This window comes from Phoenix dactylifera, chromosome 8 (assembly GCF_009389715.1).
Source record: "Phoenix dactylifera cultivar Barhee BC4 chromosome 8, palm_55x_up_171113_PBpolish2nd_filt_p, whole genome shotgun sequence".
In the NCBI taxonomy this organism is placed as follows: Eukaryota; Viridiplantae; Streptophyta; class Magnoliopsida; order Arecales; family Arecaceae; genus Phoenix; species Phoenix dactylifera.
Window position 1 is genome coordinate 30,461,613 of NC_052399.1, and position 18,893 is coordinate 30,480,505.

An 18,893-nucleotide genomic window follows, 5' to 3' on the forward strand; every position below is an offset into this window, starting at 1 on the left:
TCGAATGTTTTTGCGCTCGTCTCACCCTCACCAACCGCCACCATCGTCCTAGGTAAGTCCCCCCATCTCCCTCCCTATCTGAGGGTTCAAGTTAGGGTTTTTCTCTCCCCCCATCTCTCTCTATCTCTCTTCACCTGCATCTCTCGCGGCGGCCCTCCTTCCTAGATTCTAGCACCCCCGCTCTCTCCCCCTTCTTCCCTCCTTCCTCCCTCGCTCCCTCCCTCTCCTTCTCCCTTCCTCCCTCTCTCTCTCTTCCACCCTCTCTCCCTCCCTCCCTCTTCCTCTCTCTCCTTTCTCTCCCCCTTCCCTCATCCTATTTTCAATACAACCCAAAACAGTACGATACAAGCCTGTACTGTACCAAACTGGTCACCGGCCGATACAGTTCAGCGAACCTTGCCGTAAGGTACCAACCCGTACCATAATGAACCGATAACATACCAGTATGATAACTGGTACCAAGATTATCAATCTTGCTTCGTACATTTCCTTCTAAAGAAAAAATCCCCAAATTATGGTGAATGGACATATAACGAAACAACTCTAGCACTCGAGGATGACAAAAAAAAAACCTTAATTGGTATTGAACAAGAAACCCATCAGAACACTAATTTGTGCCAATGATGAAAGAATTAACGATGAAAAATACTTTTGTTTCATTTTTTTTAGGGAAATGCATTTAAGATTTCAAGATGCCAATTGAAGGTCTAGACAATAAAGCAAAGCAAACAGATTTTTTTTTGTTATGAGGGCACCAACAATTATCATTGGCAACAGATGTAGCAAAGATCTCTTTGAAAATTTTTCATTTGCAGACCATCTTAATAGCTAAGTATTCTCCCTTGCAATCAACAAAAGCTGCCCGCAATCAGAGGAAGCTGCATTTAAAAATTCTGTAATTCCATAAACGTCACAAGATTGACCTTGCATGAGTTGTCTCAGAATTTCAGTGATCTTCATCCACAAAATCTGCATCATTCACAGCTAGATTCCTAGCAAGTTGGATTGATCAGAGAAATTACTACACAGAAGACAAGCACAACCGACTATGCATTTAAATCCCAGCATTACAACTAATAGCCAACAAAACACCTATAAGCAATCTTCACCTTGATAATTTCTTTCCAAGTAGAGTCTATAATTGGTTGATACTATTTTTCAGGAATCAATTATTGATCCATTGCACCATTAGAACCACAGAACTGGTACAACGTGGGGACTGGATCTAATGTAGGGAATGATAAGTTTTATATTACTCACAAGTCACTAGTCAAAATGGGAAAAGACATGAGAGGGAGTGCAACTCTACAACGATCTCAACGCCATTATTAAGCAATTTATGTGTCTCACGATGACTCCAACATCTCCAATATTTCATTTTCATCATGCTAAATACAAGCTCCTTTCGCCTCCCCAGACATTATGAAAATGTAGTATTATTTGTCAAGATTAACCCTCAAACCCACTCCACCAACCCTTTCATCTTGCAAATTCCTCACCATAATAGAGGATATATATTTTAGCTATTAACAACCTCCTCTCCCCCATTATCCCATCTAAAATGGCACCTCTTTAATTTTCTCAAAATACAAAGACAAAAAAGTGGAATAAATAACCAAAAGAAACTCTCCAATCTAGAAACAATTGATCTAAAAGTAAATCTTGCATGTAATATAGCTACATCCAGATAAAAGGAAGTTATTAGCAGATCCTACTGACTGGGATTCCAATCACAACAAAGCTTTTACAAGCCAAGAGAAAGATCCACTTTCACATGACGTAAATGGCTTCCAGCATAAAGGTGCAGGGAGAATGGTAGTATCTAATGCTATCAAGTCTAATAAATTCACATCTGGGATGAAGCTTTTGCCATGTTAGACAAGGGAAACTATGCATAGTTGAAAATATCATAAACAAGCCAAGACCTCCCAACTGTTGTATGCAAAACTATTGATTCATGACCATTGAAAATAATTACCTCATTGGAAACAAAACTTGATAATCTTTTATACATGATATTGATAAAAGGGTAGATGGATGTCCTCGTTAAGGAAGTCGAAACTCTAAAAAATTATTTTCGTGCTTTTTCGAACATGATATAAAGGTAAACCTATGCCATGCAGTACTAGTACCAATTGCATCATCTCTCTGTAGCCTCTAAACCTGAACACTTGCAAAACCGAGAAAGTTAAATCAGTAAGTTTGAACCTTAAGTATGCATGTGTGTGCATACATATATACACACACGCACACACACATATATATATGTGTGTGCGTGTGTGCAGACACATGTAATAAAGGGTGGGAGAGAGGTAGACTAGGATCCAGTCAACTAGATTTCAAGCAAGATCCAGTCAATTGAAATCAAAAGTTAGGAATCAATAATGATGATATGAGCCATTGAATGTAATCTACTACCTCTAAACTACTTAGTTAGACCAAAAATCATGTGATTTGGAGACATTTAGCCTATCATCAAGTGATCAAATGCAGGCACTATATTGTATTATTTAAACCAGTGCACCGTTATAGTACCGAGGTTTGATACAATATAAGTAATGGACCAGCCAATGTTAGGTGGAATCCGGTTGGTTCCACCTTGTTCCATGTTTTACAAACCCTTACCGCATGCTAGGTTTCAAGCAGTAACATGACCGGGTGTGAGAAAAGGGTCTCCTCACCCTATGTTGGTACAGGGAGTGTAGAGTACCAATAAGGTACCATGTATGGTAAAAAAAAACCTTGCTCCAAATCACATGATTTTATAGTTTATAAGTAGTTCGGAGAGGTAGTAGGTCACATTTCAAGAGCTTGGGTTATCAATGTCAAACCCCCATCTTCCAATATTACCTAACAAAATCTGGCTCAAAATCTAATCAACCAGATCCTAGCGCATGTATATACATACACACACACATAGAGAGAGAGAGCGCAAGGGAGATAAGTATACATATCTTCTGATATGCAGACCGAATCACCTTATTTTCGAAATGGGAAAATATAGTTCCAAACTCAAATACACTTTACCACTTGTTGGATCTTTCCTCAATTCAAACATTCAGAAAGCCACTGACTCATTTGGCACGCAATGAAATAAAGAAACCAACTCATGATCTAATGCTCAAAAAAAAAAAAAAGGTTTTCTTGAAGCCAATAAAATGATCCTACCCATGACCCATATCATTAAGATGGAACAGCTCCAAACCTTCACAATCTCAAAATTATTAGCTTTATGCCATTTATTAAAACCATAGTTTGATTTTCTTAAGAAAAATATCATATTTAAAAGAACTTCACTGCAAGGTTGGATTTTAATAGAGATTGAAATTTACTGCACACCCATTGCCTATATTCTAAGTTCATGAGTTTGGCGCCATTAAGAGGCCCGAGATATCTGTAGCTTTTCTAACCCCCTCTAGTAAATTTGTCTTTGTTCTTAGATTTTAGAAATATATATTTTCCCGGCACTTCTCAAATTTTTCAGAGAATAATCAAGCAATATGGAAGAAAACAGGCAAAGAATTTTGTCTCTACTGAAGTGAACAAGCTTAGGACAAACTCCCTTGATCATCAAAGTGTCGATAACAATTTGTTTAATGCCCTTTTTGTGATACAAGGCTGCAAAAGATTCTGATCATTGGTAAAGGGGGTCTTTAGAGAATAAGGGAGCAGGGGCACTAAAGATGTACTTGCATAAAATACTATCATATTTAATTAACTATCGCAAAACTTTATGGATGCATTATATGCATTGACTGAGATGCCATCAGCATCCTTTCATCAGACACTATGTTGAAGTAAGCCTATATGTAAAATAATGATTATATATTGATCACAGAACTTGTATATGTATTTTCGATAAAGCAAAGGTTTTTTACAGGCCTTAACTCGGAACAGTAGGATAATTCATAGTAGCAACTTCGAGGTTGTGTTGTTGAACTTAGATTATCAATAAAAATGACAACTAATATTTTGTGACTTCAGCAATACACAACACCACGCCAATAATTACAAGCAGGATTTGGAAATTCTGCAGAAATTTGACTATCACAAGCAGAACATGCTGGAGAACACAGCATGCCAGCAGACATGTATTCAGAAATATGTATGGGAATACTATCGGCAAGTAGAAGGACAAAAAGTAAAATAAAAATTTAAGATATATTTGCCTCACGAACCACTGCTCTAAGCAGGAACAGACCTCAGACTGTTGGAGAGCTCTGATATGGCCATCTTCTTCAATTCTGCGTCGCTTCTGAGTGTTGTGTTGTATCAAAAACTCCCCACCATTCTGAATACATAATGGATGCAATATCAGGGAGGTGTCTACACTTATTTTTAGGCAAATCCAAGCTCTATATATTGTAGAATCATTGTAGGATCAACAAAAAGAGGAGAACAGGTAAATCGCATAACAAGAGATCAACACGAGTCAGATCACATAAAAATGAAGGTCCAATCTGGATCCCAAACTCCAAAATTAGTAGCTAATACAAATATTCAACCCAGATTAAGCTAATGTCATATCCACTGAAGGGACAATGAAACAAAAGGTTGTCAATTTAAGACATTATTTCTCCTAAACAACTTATAATCCAAGCTAGTCTATCAAAAGAGAGCACAAAATCAATTATACATGGACTAAGAACGGAGTATCATATAATATCATGTGAAATTCAGCAAGATAGAATATTTAGGTAAATTTCTGAGGACCAATCCGCATTCCAAACTAGCAAGACATATAGAAACAGACAATTGCAAACCCCTAACAAGCTTACATGGATTTTTCTCCAATAAAAAGATGAAAAGAATCCAGAAGAATCTATTCAATTCTAGGAATACAAGATGCTAGTGCAGCATCAGAAGATTTCATCAGAAAAAGCAGCAAGATTGTACAACCAATCAAATTTCTATAAAAAGCCAAACTTTTACCTATGATCTTAAAAAATTTGTGCAAAAACAAAAATTCCTTAATTCTGAGTAATGCTGGCCACTGGATGGACTAAAAGATTATGCAATATAATCTAATAAAAGTTCAGCTCGTGTAAATAATCCAGATACATTAAGAGAAAAGACCAAAAAATACTTTGTCCCGAATCGCCGCAAAAATAACACGAGCAAATTTGATTCTTCAGCAATCCGAGCTAGCAAGGAAATAGTTCGTAGACGATTATCAGCTCAAGGCAAGCCTACATTCCATTCATTCATGACATGACAAAAAAAAGACTTCTCGGAGAATACAAAATAATCAGAGAGAAAGCAGAGCATAGAAAATTCTTTATAGATGACGGCATTATAAATAAATTTCTGGAGAAGAATCAAACTATTAGATATAAATCAAAAAGAACTAAGATAAGAGCTCACATCATCGTCGGAAGATGAGGACTCCGGCAACTCCTCATGCTCTGCGAACCTCGCTGGAGGAGGAGCCGGCTGCCTCGCCGACTGAACCGACGGTAACGAAGCGCTCTTCCCGACCATGCGAGCCTCCAGTTTCGCGAGCTTCGAGGGGAGTGACGGATCCGAAGGGTTGGAATTCGAAGAGAGATGCATCACGATGTCGTCCGACATGACTGACCGCGTCAAGATTTTACGAAAACTGAGAAAGAAAACAAAGCCTCAAACCCCCCCAAAATAAAAGGCCTCCAATGAACCTAATTTAGATCATTTTTGGTGCGGAAACCGGAAAAAAAAAACTATTCGATAATCTCCTCGAGGAATTCGCTTAAAAATTGGGAGATGAACTCCCCATATTACGATCGGCGTCATCGAGCAAGATCTGGAAACCCTAACCCTAGAAACCCTTAACGTGCGCCGGTGCGGCTAGCATGCGCTGGGCCCCGGCGGACGGAGAGGGGTAGACTGAGGCAGGGGCGTTTTGGGAATGCTCGTAGGTGTGTTTTGAGGATGGTGTTTACTTCTTTCTTTTTTCCCTCTCTCTCTCCCTCTTCTCGTGTTGGTGACTACGGCTGTGCCTTCCGCAAAGAGGACTTGTGAGGAAGGCGTGAGGGACCTACATTGAATAAGGCAGTGGGGATGCTAAAAAGAAACAACATAAGGTTGTAGGGGTTTTCGAGTTTGTGAGATGTGGGAGAACTGGGGAAAGGACATGGCCTTGCAAAGTGGCTTTTGGCAAGCCTTAGAGGGGTGTGAGTTTTGGAGTAGCTTTAGAGCTATCGTGGATTCCAATATTTTCTTAAATACAGTTCATTGAATGTTGGTTCTAGGGTTGGCCATTTGTGGTGAAAATTTTGGTGGTTAGGATGGGAATTAATGATAGTGAATCATGGCAGGCTGGACTTAAATTACATAGTACTAATAAAAAATGTATAGCAATAGATAATTCGAATCGGATTCAACAAATATTACAAGTTACATATTTTGGTCGAATATCTTAACTCATCGAGGAGATTCACATCTAATTATAATCCAAACCATAGCCATTTAAGAATTTGATGGGATCTAGGTTTGAGTAATATCATATAGGAATTAAGTTCGCATAGATTAGGTTCAAAATGGATTGGATATGGTTCGAGTCTAAATTGGACTAGGTATGATTTGGAATTAAGTCCAAGCCCTAGGCATGTAGCATTATTTGAAGAATTCAAATCCCTTAATTGCTTCAAGTATTATTGAACTACACAATGTATACTAGGTAAGCTACAGAATTCAGATTTGGGCCAAGTTGTGTTCATAAAGATCGTATACTTTCACATAACAAGTAGATTAGATGGACATTTATTAGAACCATATATAAACTTGAGAATAACATGGATATATTCATCCGTCTTCGGATGAAAATCCAAACAATAATTCTAGTCTAGGTAAGGGATGGTTCACAAGTCTTACTAATAGCCCAAGTATTGAGTTTGCCATCTTGAAATTACAAAACTGTATTTGGTGATCAAAATAGTAGATATAATATAATGAAAAAGCCCTCAATTATTGAGAGTTATATGCTAATCTGTGCTCTGAATACCAAATGCATGCCATCCAAAGTTGAATAGAGGAGAGCATTAAGTGTCTTGTAAGTACATTAAAAGATATATTATACCTTTCTGCCTATGGTCACCTTATAGCATCCGTTTCTTAATTGTTTTGGGGGTTATTAGATAGCATAGGGCTCAAAATAAAAGATTAAGATTTATCAGAATTGTTTTTTTGATTTATAATTTAGTTTTCATTAAAACTTGTTCAAAATGATCGGACAAGTCATTAAATCTCATGTGAAATCTTAATTCCTGCAAATGCATAAACTAAAGAAAAAACAAGATGAGTATGTATCACATTTGTAATGAAATTGTTATCGTACATTTTTAGATATCTACTTATATAACTAGCAAAACCATTATAATTCACAAGTCACAAAAATTGACTCTATTGATTCATCTATTTGATAATTGTCACTTATTTTTGTTACTTGGCTCTTTAAATCATTAGTAACGGACATTAATAATGCATAACGTCTTATTGGTGCCCTTTCCATCCCGTCCGAACATACCATGAAACTCGTTGGCAAAGTTCCATCTGAGTGTGCTAGAAAGAGTGATGATAAGCCATGGTAAGGGATGTTTCCTTTCTATACATAGGTCATGCATCTTTGTCTTCAGTGCTTATCCTTCTTCTTCCTCCTAACTATTCTCATACCTCCTCCTGATCTTCTTTCCCTTATTAAGATGAGTGAGACCGAGTATTGGCAGGAATAATATGTTTGTTTGATCAACCAACTTTTGACTAGGTTGTCACTTCGGAATAGTGTCACAAATCGGGGTATCATTATAAATGGATGCCATTGCTGAATTGGAATATCATCACCATCGGCTTGTTATTTGGTTTAGAGCTTCTAAATCGGCGATCTGTCATTTTTGCAACTGACCTTCAACTATTTCTGTACCCTAGCTTTCTTTGGGCTAGTTCTAGTGGATTCTTTTTGCATTTCCACTCTTATCAACTGCGCCCACTTCTAAACCCTAAGCCCATTACACTCATTCTACTCCAACTACAATTAATGATGAAGTACGGTGGGTAGATATTAGACCATCTTGAAGCTTCGATGAGCCAATGATGGTGAAGGATCTGTTAGCCTCGATCAAGAGTGAAATGAGCATCAGTCCGATCGATTGTATCTCCATTTTCCTTGCATGCCTCTTACAATATAAGATGATATTTTTTAGATTCTTCCCATTAATAACTCAATATCGGCCTACCTTTTGGCAGGTTAGGCTAATGATTAGAGATTTCTGATATTCACTATCAATTGTCCAATTCAATAGAACCGAATCAAGTCTCTAGAAGCAAAGTCGACCAATATTTGCTAGGAAGCACAGCTCCTGGAGGATAATAGTCTCCAAGCCAGCATCCAAAGGAAGGGGTCGAATGTGTATCGGCAACTGATTTTGTACCAACTTCTGTGCCAGGCATTGCGGATCTTATGTCTGTTGCTGAGGTAAAAGAGAACCGATCTTTGCTAGCAAATATAACTTGGCTAATTTGGACAGCTTAAAACGAAAGGATATTTCAAAACATCACACAGTCTCTTGTGCATTTAGTGAGAAGAGCTTATGTCTACCTTATACACTAGAATACTGCAAATTGTCAATTTACTTTTTAAGATTCCATTAAGGAGCTGTGGTAGTTGTCCGCTACTTAACAATGGCAGCTCATCTAATCGCTCTACCTCATGGCTGCCCCCTTCCTTTGGACCTTCAAAAGTAAATTTGGCGCTGTTGTAACAGCAGACAGAGCAGTTGTTGGGTTTATAGTTTGGGATAGCGAGAGCCACTTTATAAAAGCTGGCAACAAGACTGTTGTCGTCCTCTTCAGTCCGTTATGCCGAACTTGTTGTAGCCTAGATGGGGCTGCACAGAGCTGTAATGGATTTAAAAGCTTCGGTAGTATGGTTGGAAGGTGATTCTATAACTATAATATGATAGATTGCTAACTCTTTTGTGGGTACAAATTTAAAGATAACTCTACTGAAAGATATTCTTCAATGAAAAGCAAATTGACATAGGTTTAAGCAGATTTTATGGCAAAAATTGCACTACAAGGGGACTATTTTAGGTCTGCATGATGTTCTATTCATTGAGGTCTATCTTCTATTTTGCAAGACGATGTTTGTGGTATAGCTTAAAGGAGAAGAGGATGCCAGCGGCTGGGTAGAGTCATATTCATACTGCTTAATGAATATACATATATATAAGTTGAAGATAATTTGGTTTAAGTTTTTATCTACAAACTTTGATTTCTTATATAATGCTTCAGTTGGTCAATATACATATAGCTTGAAGATATCGTAGTAACAAAGTTTTGAAGGTTTCTGTTGTGAGGGGTGCTTGTTTACACATATCTCGCACTTTTGTTTTGATGCTACCTTTACTGATTCAGGTGTGTTAGCTTTATATGCATCATGCAATTGTGCAGTTACTGAGTGTTGTATGGTCTTGAGTTCATAAAATGTGGTGAGTATTTGAACTCTATTGTATTTATTGGCTTTTTAATGAAAGCTTTTAGCTCCTTTTCTTACCAAAAAAAAAGAGAGGAGTAGAAAGAATCAAAAGAATTATGAATGGCCTGCACAATAGAATCCATTTTAGTAAAGCATAATTATTTGTATCAACCTCTTGGTCGAAACTTGTGGAATTCCTTCTAACTAGAAATATATAATACTATTTATTCATTCCGCTTTCAGACTGAATTCATCACTCTTTTAATTTTTTAGCTACTTTTTATGTAACATTGAGATCTATACTATCCATAATCTATGTGAGAGTCTTTAATTATACATACCGTCAGGTACCATGCCGAGTCAACCCTTGCATTGTTATGTTGCGCTCCGTTATATGACTTTAGAGTATGTGTCACATGGAAAAACTCTAGAAGCACCCTTTTGAAAGTTGCCTCCTAGCCCTCGCAATGCTTATGGCCGGTGCTATAAATCTGCTATAAGTTTACCTTGTACTCCTCGGCAAAAGACTAGAAATTACTATCGACATGGATTTGTGGACTCCGCTAGCAAGCTTCTATAGTTTACCATAATTGAATATCTTAAATTCCAGCTAGGTGTTGATCAAAGTATCCATCAATAATTTAGTCTGTTGTAACCCTGGCGGCATAATTTCTGCACTATCTCGGTCAGTGGGTTTTGAGGGATCTACTGAATAGGCTTCAGCATTTTTCTTGTGATGAGCTAAGTCTCCGATTTGGATTTTTCATAAACCCTAGCACCTACATGCACTAGTTGATAAGTCAATTCATCTATCACAAGGATGAGCCTGGTCGTCTCTATCACAGAATTCATTGGCACATGTGTGGCTTAGCATATCAGCTTTTAACCACAAAAACAAGTTGTTCGACCCGTTCCAGCAATGAAGCCGTAGATGCAGTATATTGCTCTAAGAGTGGCCTTAGCACAACAACCACTTTCTCTATAGCTGTTTTTTTTTTTTTTTGAATTTCTTTCATAATGGCATGATGGTAACTATGCAATGTCCTACTAGAATTAGTGTGACGGTGACTACATAGGATCCACCCAAACTAATGTAACGATGACTATGCAAGGTCCCACTTATATATCTTGGCTTAATATGCTTGCATTGGCTTTTTCTTTATTTGCCCTATAGTGTGATCTTCAACACTTAGGAATATCCTGAAGGCCAATTTAGTCGCCTTTGTCTATTACCGTCCATCCGACTTCATATGCCTTGTGATTGACTACGGCTATATCTTGGTCTGTGAGCCTATTCATTAGCATCATAGCTGAATTCTATCTCTTCGATTAGTACCTCCATAGAAAGGATTGTGGCTAGATCCTATCCAACCTAGCAAGGATCATCAGATTTCTAACTGCTTTTCCTCCGTCGAACTTTGTCCACATGGTGTTGGCTCACGATCTCCAACTAATTTGTTGAGATGGGGTGTGAACAACTGAGAAAAGTATTGTGCTACATGTTTAGAAGTAGATTATATTCCTTTTGCACTCTCTCTCTCTAATATTTTGAAGTCCGCTAGCTAAAATAGAGGGTCTTTCTATTATTTCCTATATAAAATTTTTTTTACTTGTAGAGTTTATATTTTTTATTGTAATATTTGAATTATGATTATGTTAAGTACCAATATGATAATATAAAAACATGAATGCGATTGTAGAAGGAGTAAACAACTATTTTTTTATAAATTGACCAAAATATTTTTCTTCTCATTTGCTCACATTCTATATTGATACCATTGCTGTAATTGGCTCTATATTTTCAATAACCTTACATATATAAATCTCGCAGCCATTTTCCTTGAATTACTTCTCAATCCATTAAAAAGATGAGAGCACCCATGATAAGACTACCATCTAAACCAAACCACAATTAGATTGAGCATTTTATAAATATTGCAATTTATGCTACTAAAGCCTATGACATTATGTACCTCATCACTCCAACCCTTAGGCTATACAAGTTCTAAAAGAAAAACATCATAATAGGGTGACAGTGGAGTCATATGGGTTAAAATCTGCCAATCCAAATCTGATTTATTTATTAAACTAGTTAAAATTTTATATCTAAATTTGATTATTTTAGTAAATAGATTGGTCATAAGTTTTCTTTTTTTTTTTTTGGTTGATCTAAGTTAAACGCATAAGCATTGGCACCCTGCGCGAAGCTCGCTACTATTCATCCCCTGCTAGATGGGCGACATCGTTTTGACCTAAACGGGTGAGCTAAATTAAGAGAGAGAAAAATTTGGTTCGCCCAAAACGCCCCCGCATAGCCTGTCCCATAAATCGAAGCCTCGCCAAGCTTCGCCTCGAGCCTTCCCAAAATACACCCGCAAAATGTCCGCAAAAGGGGAAGAAAGGCTGAGCGCCGCCGCCGAGGATGGCCACGAAGACGACGACGACCCGCCATTTCTGAGCTCCCGAGCTCTCGATGCTCTGAGGGAATTCCTGACAGAGAAGCAGAGCTCGGCGAGGGTGGAAGAGGAAGAAGGGGATGGGCGCTCGGAGGAGGTGCGGCTGCTGGCAGAGGACTGGCGGCTGAGCCAGTTCTGGTACGACCGAGAGACGGCGGAGACGGTCGCCGAGGAGATAAGAGGTCTCTGCGCCTCCACCTCTTCTGTCGTCGCCTGCGTCGCGTGTCCCACCATCTACGTTTATCTCAAAGTCAGACGCCATCTCTTCCTCCCTCCCTCCTTTCCTCCCTCTCTCTATTCTATCGTGGAGAACTGCTCTGAGATCGAGTAGGTAGAAGGGCAAATGTGGTTCTGATCGATGGATGATTCAGAATCATTGTGGAGGGTTTACGTAGTTGGAGGTCTATAATTCTGAGCTCAGATTTTGACCTTTTTTTTTTAAAAAAAAAACAATTGATCTTTTGTCTTTCCTTTAACGAGCCGGGGTTTGTAATTGGTGGTGGTCTTTGTTTCTGTGCTCAAGCTTTGATTTTTCATATGAATTTTGTATTGGAACGGGCACAATCAGCTGTATAACCTCTTAGACTTCTTTTTTGGAACGGAAACAAGTTAAAAGGGGTAAAAGATTTTGGCTAGCTTAAATAACGGAAGGCTAAGGTATTTGATATTAAATGGTTTTTGTAATGAGTGTGCCGGGAGAAAGTTACTTCCTTTAAACCAAAAAGGCATATTTTGGGTAGAGACACTGGTGGAAATTATGTGTGCTAGACGGTGCGCTTTGAAGTTTGAATAATTTTCTTTGGTAGGAAAGTTGTGCAAGCTCTTTATATATGCCTATATAGTGTCAAACAAAGTGCATTTCCTCATGGGAAATGCAAGGTGATAGCAGTCAAGACATGTTCTTCTTTTTTTCTTTAATTTTCGTTATCGATGTAAGGAAAATAGTAGCCATAGAGAAAGGAACAAAAGCTACAGCCTATAGGCAAAGGAGAATAAAAGGGGGAGAATTTAAAATGATTTATTAGTCATGCAAAGTTTATTAGCAATTTCATTTGGTTTTATGTGTTGTAAAAGGAAACAAGATGTCCTTAATTAGCCAGCAATGTTATATGGCTCCAGATGTTGAGCAAAATAGAAGGTTGAGGCATGTAAACTTTGTGGACATGATAATGTTTAAATTAAAAGTATATGGTGTATTTGAGGATATTAGAGAAAGAGTTGGAGTTGAAGTGTCAAATTAGTGGTAGTGACATAACAAAAAATGGTGGGGAAAAGATTGAATAAAGTCACAATAAAAAGGTGTCTTAAATTCATGACTAGGAGTGCACACACTATAAGAATCATAGAGTTTGTATTGCCAATTATGGATGATGTGATGAATTTAGTGGAAATTGCATGGAGAAAGATATGATAAGTAAATGTTAGGAATATGTGCTCAAATTCATTCTATGAAGAAAGATGGAAAATTCACATATAATTTACTTAGAGTTGTAGAAAAGGATTGCAACTACTTATCTAACAGAGGGTATAGCTGACAAAAAGATTCATGTAGAGCACCCTATTTTACTTGAGGCAAGGCTTGTTGATTATTGTTGAGGATATGGTAATATTCATGTAGAGTGCCCTATTTGACATGGAGAAATGCTTCCAATGCAATTGGAACTTTGTGGTGAATGGAAAAACTTCTAAACCAAGGCATTGGATGTTTGTGAAGCTTCACATAGGAAGCTAAAATGCGTCACTGTAATTCTTGAATGAGTAGTAACTTGGAGGGATTTAGAGATCTGTGGAAAAAGATGATACATTTGGAGCAATTGCTGCTTGAATTGTGGTGTGCTTTGGATAGGGCACTAGCCTTTTTCACAATTGCAATTCTCTATGATCTACTCATGCATATTTCAAGGTGACTAAATCATGAAAACAATGAATTCAAAAATCTGTGCTAATAACAAATGAGAGTTTTGAATTATGGAATATTCCAAGATTATTCTATCACTCACATTTTTCCTCCAAAAGGAGTTAATTTCCCCATTCGTAAAATCTCTCCCCCCCTTCTCTCTCTCATATTGGATTTCTTAATAATCAAAGTCTGCCTAAACCCATGTCTCTCTTCTTTCTCTTGATACTAGGTTCCTGTTTTTATTGGCGTCCCTCGATTTCCTCTCTTGATCAATATCCTCTCTAAAAATTCTCTTTCTTTATGCCTAGTTCGCTTTCTATCATATCAGGTATGAACCACCTATTGATCATTACTCTTCCTCTCTAATGGGTCTTGTCTTCTTCATGTTGCTTTATCATTCTATTTTTTTTTTCAAAAGCACCCTAATTTAGTATATCTCCATTATTTGGACTCAGGAACAAGTAAATGTGTTATATACACTTTTGTACTTCATAAAAAAAGGAATCCTTTTTGATCAAGTATTTAAGTTGCCACTAGTTCAGGGTGTGTTGGCTAGTGGCTAGCACGACGTGTGTCATGCATCTTGTTATGTTGGCATGTGCCAACATGCAGTGGGTAGGCCTGGATGACATTGGCAATGCAATTTTTGGTACATTTTTTAAAAACTTTTGGGGTTTAAATTTTTGCTAGTTGGGCTAAGAGTTGTTTCATGCATTGAAACAATAATTTAATCCCCTATATAGAATCATACAATAAAAAAATATAGGTAGATATATTTGTTGAATATTGTGTGTTGTCTTTCAAACTACACGATATCTTAAGAATGCATAAACATTAACTTAAAATCTTTGATAAAAATAGACAATCAATTATTCATAAAATTTTTGATGAAAAGACTTTGGAGCTTGGGATTCATTCATAGTTTTTCATAAGGCATCTATGCATATTAAGCATTGTGTGATATTAAACTTTGAAAAGGTATCGGAGGGTAAAATATTAAACTTTGTTACCCGACTTTTGGGTCTTGGGATACTTGGAACATAATGAAATCTGTGAGCTTTTAATTTTTGAGGGGTTCTTTATTATTTAGAAGTTGCTATTTTTGACCCAATGGTGGCTATTTGAGTTTGTTCTTCAATTGCAAAGTGGTTGATAGGATTTTAAATTTTGACTATTCTATTGAACTTAAATGGGGGTAATTCCTTATTTACATGTAATATCTTTATTCTATTTACTTGAATGATATTCATGTAATTTAAGTTTGTTTTCAGTTCTTTGCCTGTTGAGCCATAGGTTGTCAACTACCAACAAATCTTCCATTTCCTCCCAATGAAATGAAGTAACGGAAAAAAAAAAAATTGAACCCTTTTGGCTTGGTCCCCCTAACCAAGTGCTTGATTTCGGCACCGACTTGTGGTGGTATGTGCTATGTAAGCCACCCATGTTGGAGAAATTGTAACACCAAATGAAGTTTTCTGCAATATCAACCATATCACACGGCGTTGGAATGGAAGGCAATGCCATGATACGGGAGTGAAACAATCCCATGAAGAGAGGAAGGAATGGTTTAGCAAGGTAAAAGTGTAACAGAGCTGGTTGCAAGGATCACCAATTCAATCAGTGTCACTGCTCACTAGTATGGTTTAAATAGATAATCTGATGCATCACAAAAGGGTGCTTTGTGTCTGTGTTGCAGAATGAGTACTTTGTATTTTGATAACAATAATAAAAGAGCAGCATTGGATAGAAAGTAAGAGAAATGGTAGAAAGATGGAGGAAGAGTGACAAAAGGAGAGGAGCTCAGAGAGACTGGAGGGGGGAATATATTGAACCTTCAGAAAAATAAATGCTCGCTTCAAATCCATTTTGATTTGATCATTGGCCTCTTCTCCTTATAGCATAGAGGAGCCAACCACTTATTAGGATCAATTCCTGGAAAGGAAATGAAAATATAATGAGAAAGCTGTACCAAATCCTTTTTATCTTGCACTAACTTGGAACTGCTTGCATCTAAAGCACCTTTCACTAATTCAATGTAGTTTATGCAGACCCCAAAGATAATATTATGTCTGTCAAGTGTCTTCTCGTCCCCCTAAAGAAAAAATGAAGAAAAATCACAATGTATATGTTAGAATCATGGTACACGGTACTGGCCCAAATCGGGCGGTACAGGACATACCATACCGTACCAGTTCGGTACTAGTATCCGGTATGGATGGCGTACCGACACTTGGTACACCAAAAAACTTTCATACCATACCGTACCGATACTGTGCTAGTGTGGCACCGGTAAGGGGTCCGGTACCGGACGGCCAACCTTGGTTAGACTTATTTTAATTTCTAAAAAGTGTAAATGAGTCCAGATTTAATCCCTAAATATCCCTTAAAGTGCTTCTAACTTTAATTATATTTGGTTGGTGCTCATGTGAAGCCCAAAGATCTACCTATAGCTAGCCACATCAATTGTTCTAAGGCAAGAAACTTGTACACAAATTTAGTGCCTTTTTAATGCTGCTTTAACCACTCCAAATAGGATCCAGGTACCCCTTTTACCAGAGATGGAACATGCATTGGGATTTTTCTTGAGCTAAGACAAAAGCCCTAGGTCCAATGTCACAACCATCTTTTTATTCTTTTTCAATCAAATTTGTATTCTGCTATATTCTTAGACAAGTGTGGCTTTGCTTGTCGGTTAAGTCTTTCCACCTAATTTATAAATTTCTACTGCTTATGGAAAGGCATATCTTCTTATATCTTATGATCTCTATATTCGCTTTCACCAATTATGGTTGCACTCGCTAAGACACTCTACAGAGGAAGTTTGATGGTCATTTATCCGTTATGACAACTATACTTTTGATTGTGGAAGCTGATTCCTTATTCAATTAAACATTACTAATCTTTGTTAGCTTTTTATCACTAAATGCTGGTTATATTGATACTGATTTGCTATCTTTATGTAATTTTCAGAGAATTGATCCTGCAATCCCGGTGCAATTACTTGAGTATGATAAACGGTTTGAACAATATGGTAGTGATTTTACTTTTTATGACTACAATCAGCCGGAAGAGTTGCCCTCTGCATTAAAGCATGCCTATCAAGTTGTTGTTGCAGACCCTCCTTACCTGGTGAGTATGCTGATTTGGAAGGTGAAAAGTCGTACTTGATTTGGAATTTCATGTTCTAAGTCTAGCAGTTGCAGAATAAATGTGGTATGATGGTTCATGTTATCAATTGGTCCTTCAATCTAGTTAACCATTGCAGAATTGTACTGGGTGACTGACCCATTATACAGGCAATTCATGTAAAATTGCACGAATATCTGCTTGCATCCCATCGGTTACAAACCACGCACCCAACTTTGTACAGTTCTTGAAATTGACATAAACTTTCCTGTGTATTATATTAGGATGGTTCTTTTAAGAAAGGTTCTAAAGCCCTTTAATTCCCTCATTTGGTGCATGCAGAGCAAGGAGTGCTTGGAGAAAGTAGCCCAGACAATTTCTTTCCTAGCCCACCCTAAGGAGCCATACTTTTTGTTACTCACAGGTAAATTGCTTTTATTTTCTTCATTAATTTATAACTTATTTGCTGATTTTCCAACAATCTCTTACATACCACTTAGATAACTCTCATTTCTTCCTGGATCTTGTGGCCTCTCTTTTTTTCTCCTATTATTTATTATTATTACATTTTCATTCAACACTTCAGGTGACTCAGGTAAGGGAGTAGTCTTTTTTTTTTCTTCCAGTTATTATTATTACATTTTCATTCAACACTTCAGATGACTCACTTGGATAAGGAAGTAGTTATCTTGCTCTTGAGGGTGAAAAAGGCAGATTGCAATGACTTTTCCAGTATCCCTCCGCGATTTCTATTCTTTGGCTGGTGGAGTAGAATGGAGTAAACTGTGACCCACAAATTGTTTTCTACCTGCTAACTTTTGGCACACAGGCTTTATTAAATCTCTGACTCAAACATATGAAACATGTTTCATGCTTGTGTTAAAAGCAAATCTTACGTAATCTATCTACTGCTATGCATCAGACCAAATGTCAAAGCTCCTTGATTTGTATTTCTGGGTTTGCTTGCGGCACCATCTTTGATAGCTTAGTCCAATATTTGTGGTACCTTCTAATAAGGTGATCCGTATCAATTTGTGGAACCGTGCACCCATTCTCGTTGTTTACTCCCTTGTGCTTGAGACATGTTAATATGAGGTTAACTGGAACCAGATTGGATTCAAATCTCTTGCGAGATTTTTTTTCGAGTCTCAAAGTTTTTCTGTTGACATGCTCCACATTATTTAGTTGTAGTTGTAAATATACAACAAAATGGACTCAGGAATATTTAAGCATTTGATAACTGGCATACATTGTAAAATAGACATGCCAATAGGTATGTAGATTTGGCAATGCCTGTCTATTACTTATTCTGTATGTTTGCTTCTACTTTGAGCAGGAGAGGTGCAGCAGCACAGAGCTGCAGAGCTATTGAATGCGTATCCATGTGGCTTCAGACCGCAGCACTCCAACAAACTTGGAAATTCGTTCCGGCTTTATACAAATTATGATCCTGCAGAGAGACTGGGCGGCTGGGAGCGATCCGGCTAGTTATGGTAGCATGCTCACTCTTCAAGTTCTAAAGCAGACTCTTTTTCTTTTCCTTTCTTTCTTATTTTCAGTAATGAAGTGAAACAGACATCTAGAATGAAGATGAATTGAGGCTCATTTTTCAGTTTTCATTTCCAAATTTTTAAGCTCTAAAACAGGCTATGTCTTTTCCTTTCTTCTTTATTTTCAGTAATTGAAGTGAAACAGACATCTAGAATGAGGGACGAATTGAGGTTCATCCTTCTGTTTTCATTGCCAAATTGGTTTTGTTGCAATTTTATGTTGATGAGAAGTTAAAAACTATGAGTGCTTGAATCCATTTGAAGAAAGATAAAGTAGCTTCCAAGGATGGCCTTTTCTTGGGGGTAAAAAAAAAAAATTGACACCAAGTAATGTTTGCTCCAAGTGAATCTTGGTTAGGTTATCTAATTTTCTAATTGTCCCTTAACTCTAAATGTACCTGCATCTAGCTTTC

General features: G+C 37.4%; 2 protein-coding genes across 2 annotated transcripts in view; one reads left to right on the plus strand and one right to left on the minus strand.

The window, feature by feature from the left end:
• LOC103707239 (serine/threonine-protein kinase TOUSLED) overlaps nucleotides 1-6,120 on the minus strand; it is a 30,118-nt gene extending 23,998 nt beyond the window's left edge. Inside the window, exons 1-2 of the mRNA XM_008791647.4 lie at nucleotides 5,365-6,120; nucleotides 4,202-4,291 (exon numbers count right to left, since the gene is read on the minus strand). Of these exons, the coding sequence (XP_008789869.2) occupies nucleotides 4,202-4,291; nucleotides 5,365-5,571 (297 nt within the window). The 5' untranslated portion in view covers nucleotides 5,572-6,120. The remainder of the gene's footprint in view (nucleotides 1-4,201; nucleotides 4,292-5,364) is intronic.
• A 5,606-nt stretch (nucleotides 6,121-11,726) lies between these two features.
• LOC103707245 (EEF1A lysine methyltransferase 1) lies at nucleotides 11,727-18,678 on the plus strand. The gene is made up of 4 exons (XM_008791657.4): nucleotides 11,727-12,154; nucleotides 16,775-16,933; nucleotides 17,273-17,354; nucleotides 18,267-18,678. Exons 1-4 carry the CDS (start codon nucleotides 11,828-11,830, stop codon nucleotides 18,416-18,418), a joined length of 720 nt encoding a protein of 239 aa, XP_008789879.1. The 5' UTR covers nucleotides 11,727-11,827; the 3' UTR covers nucleotides 18,419-18,678.
• Nucleotides 18,679-18,893: the final 215 nt, after the last annotated feature.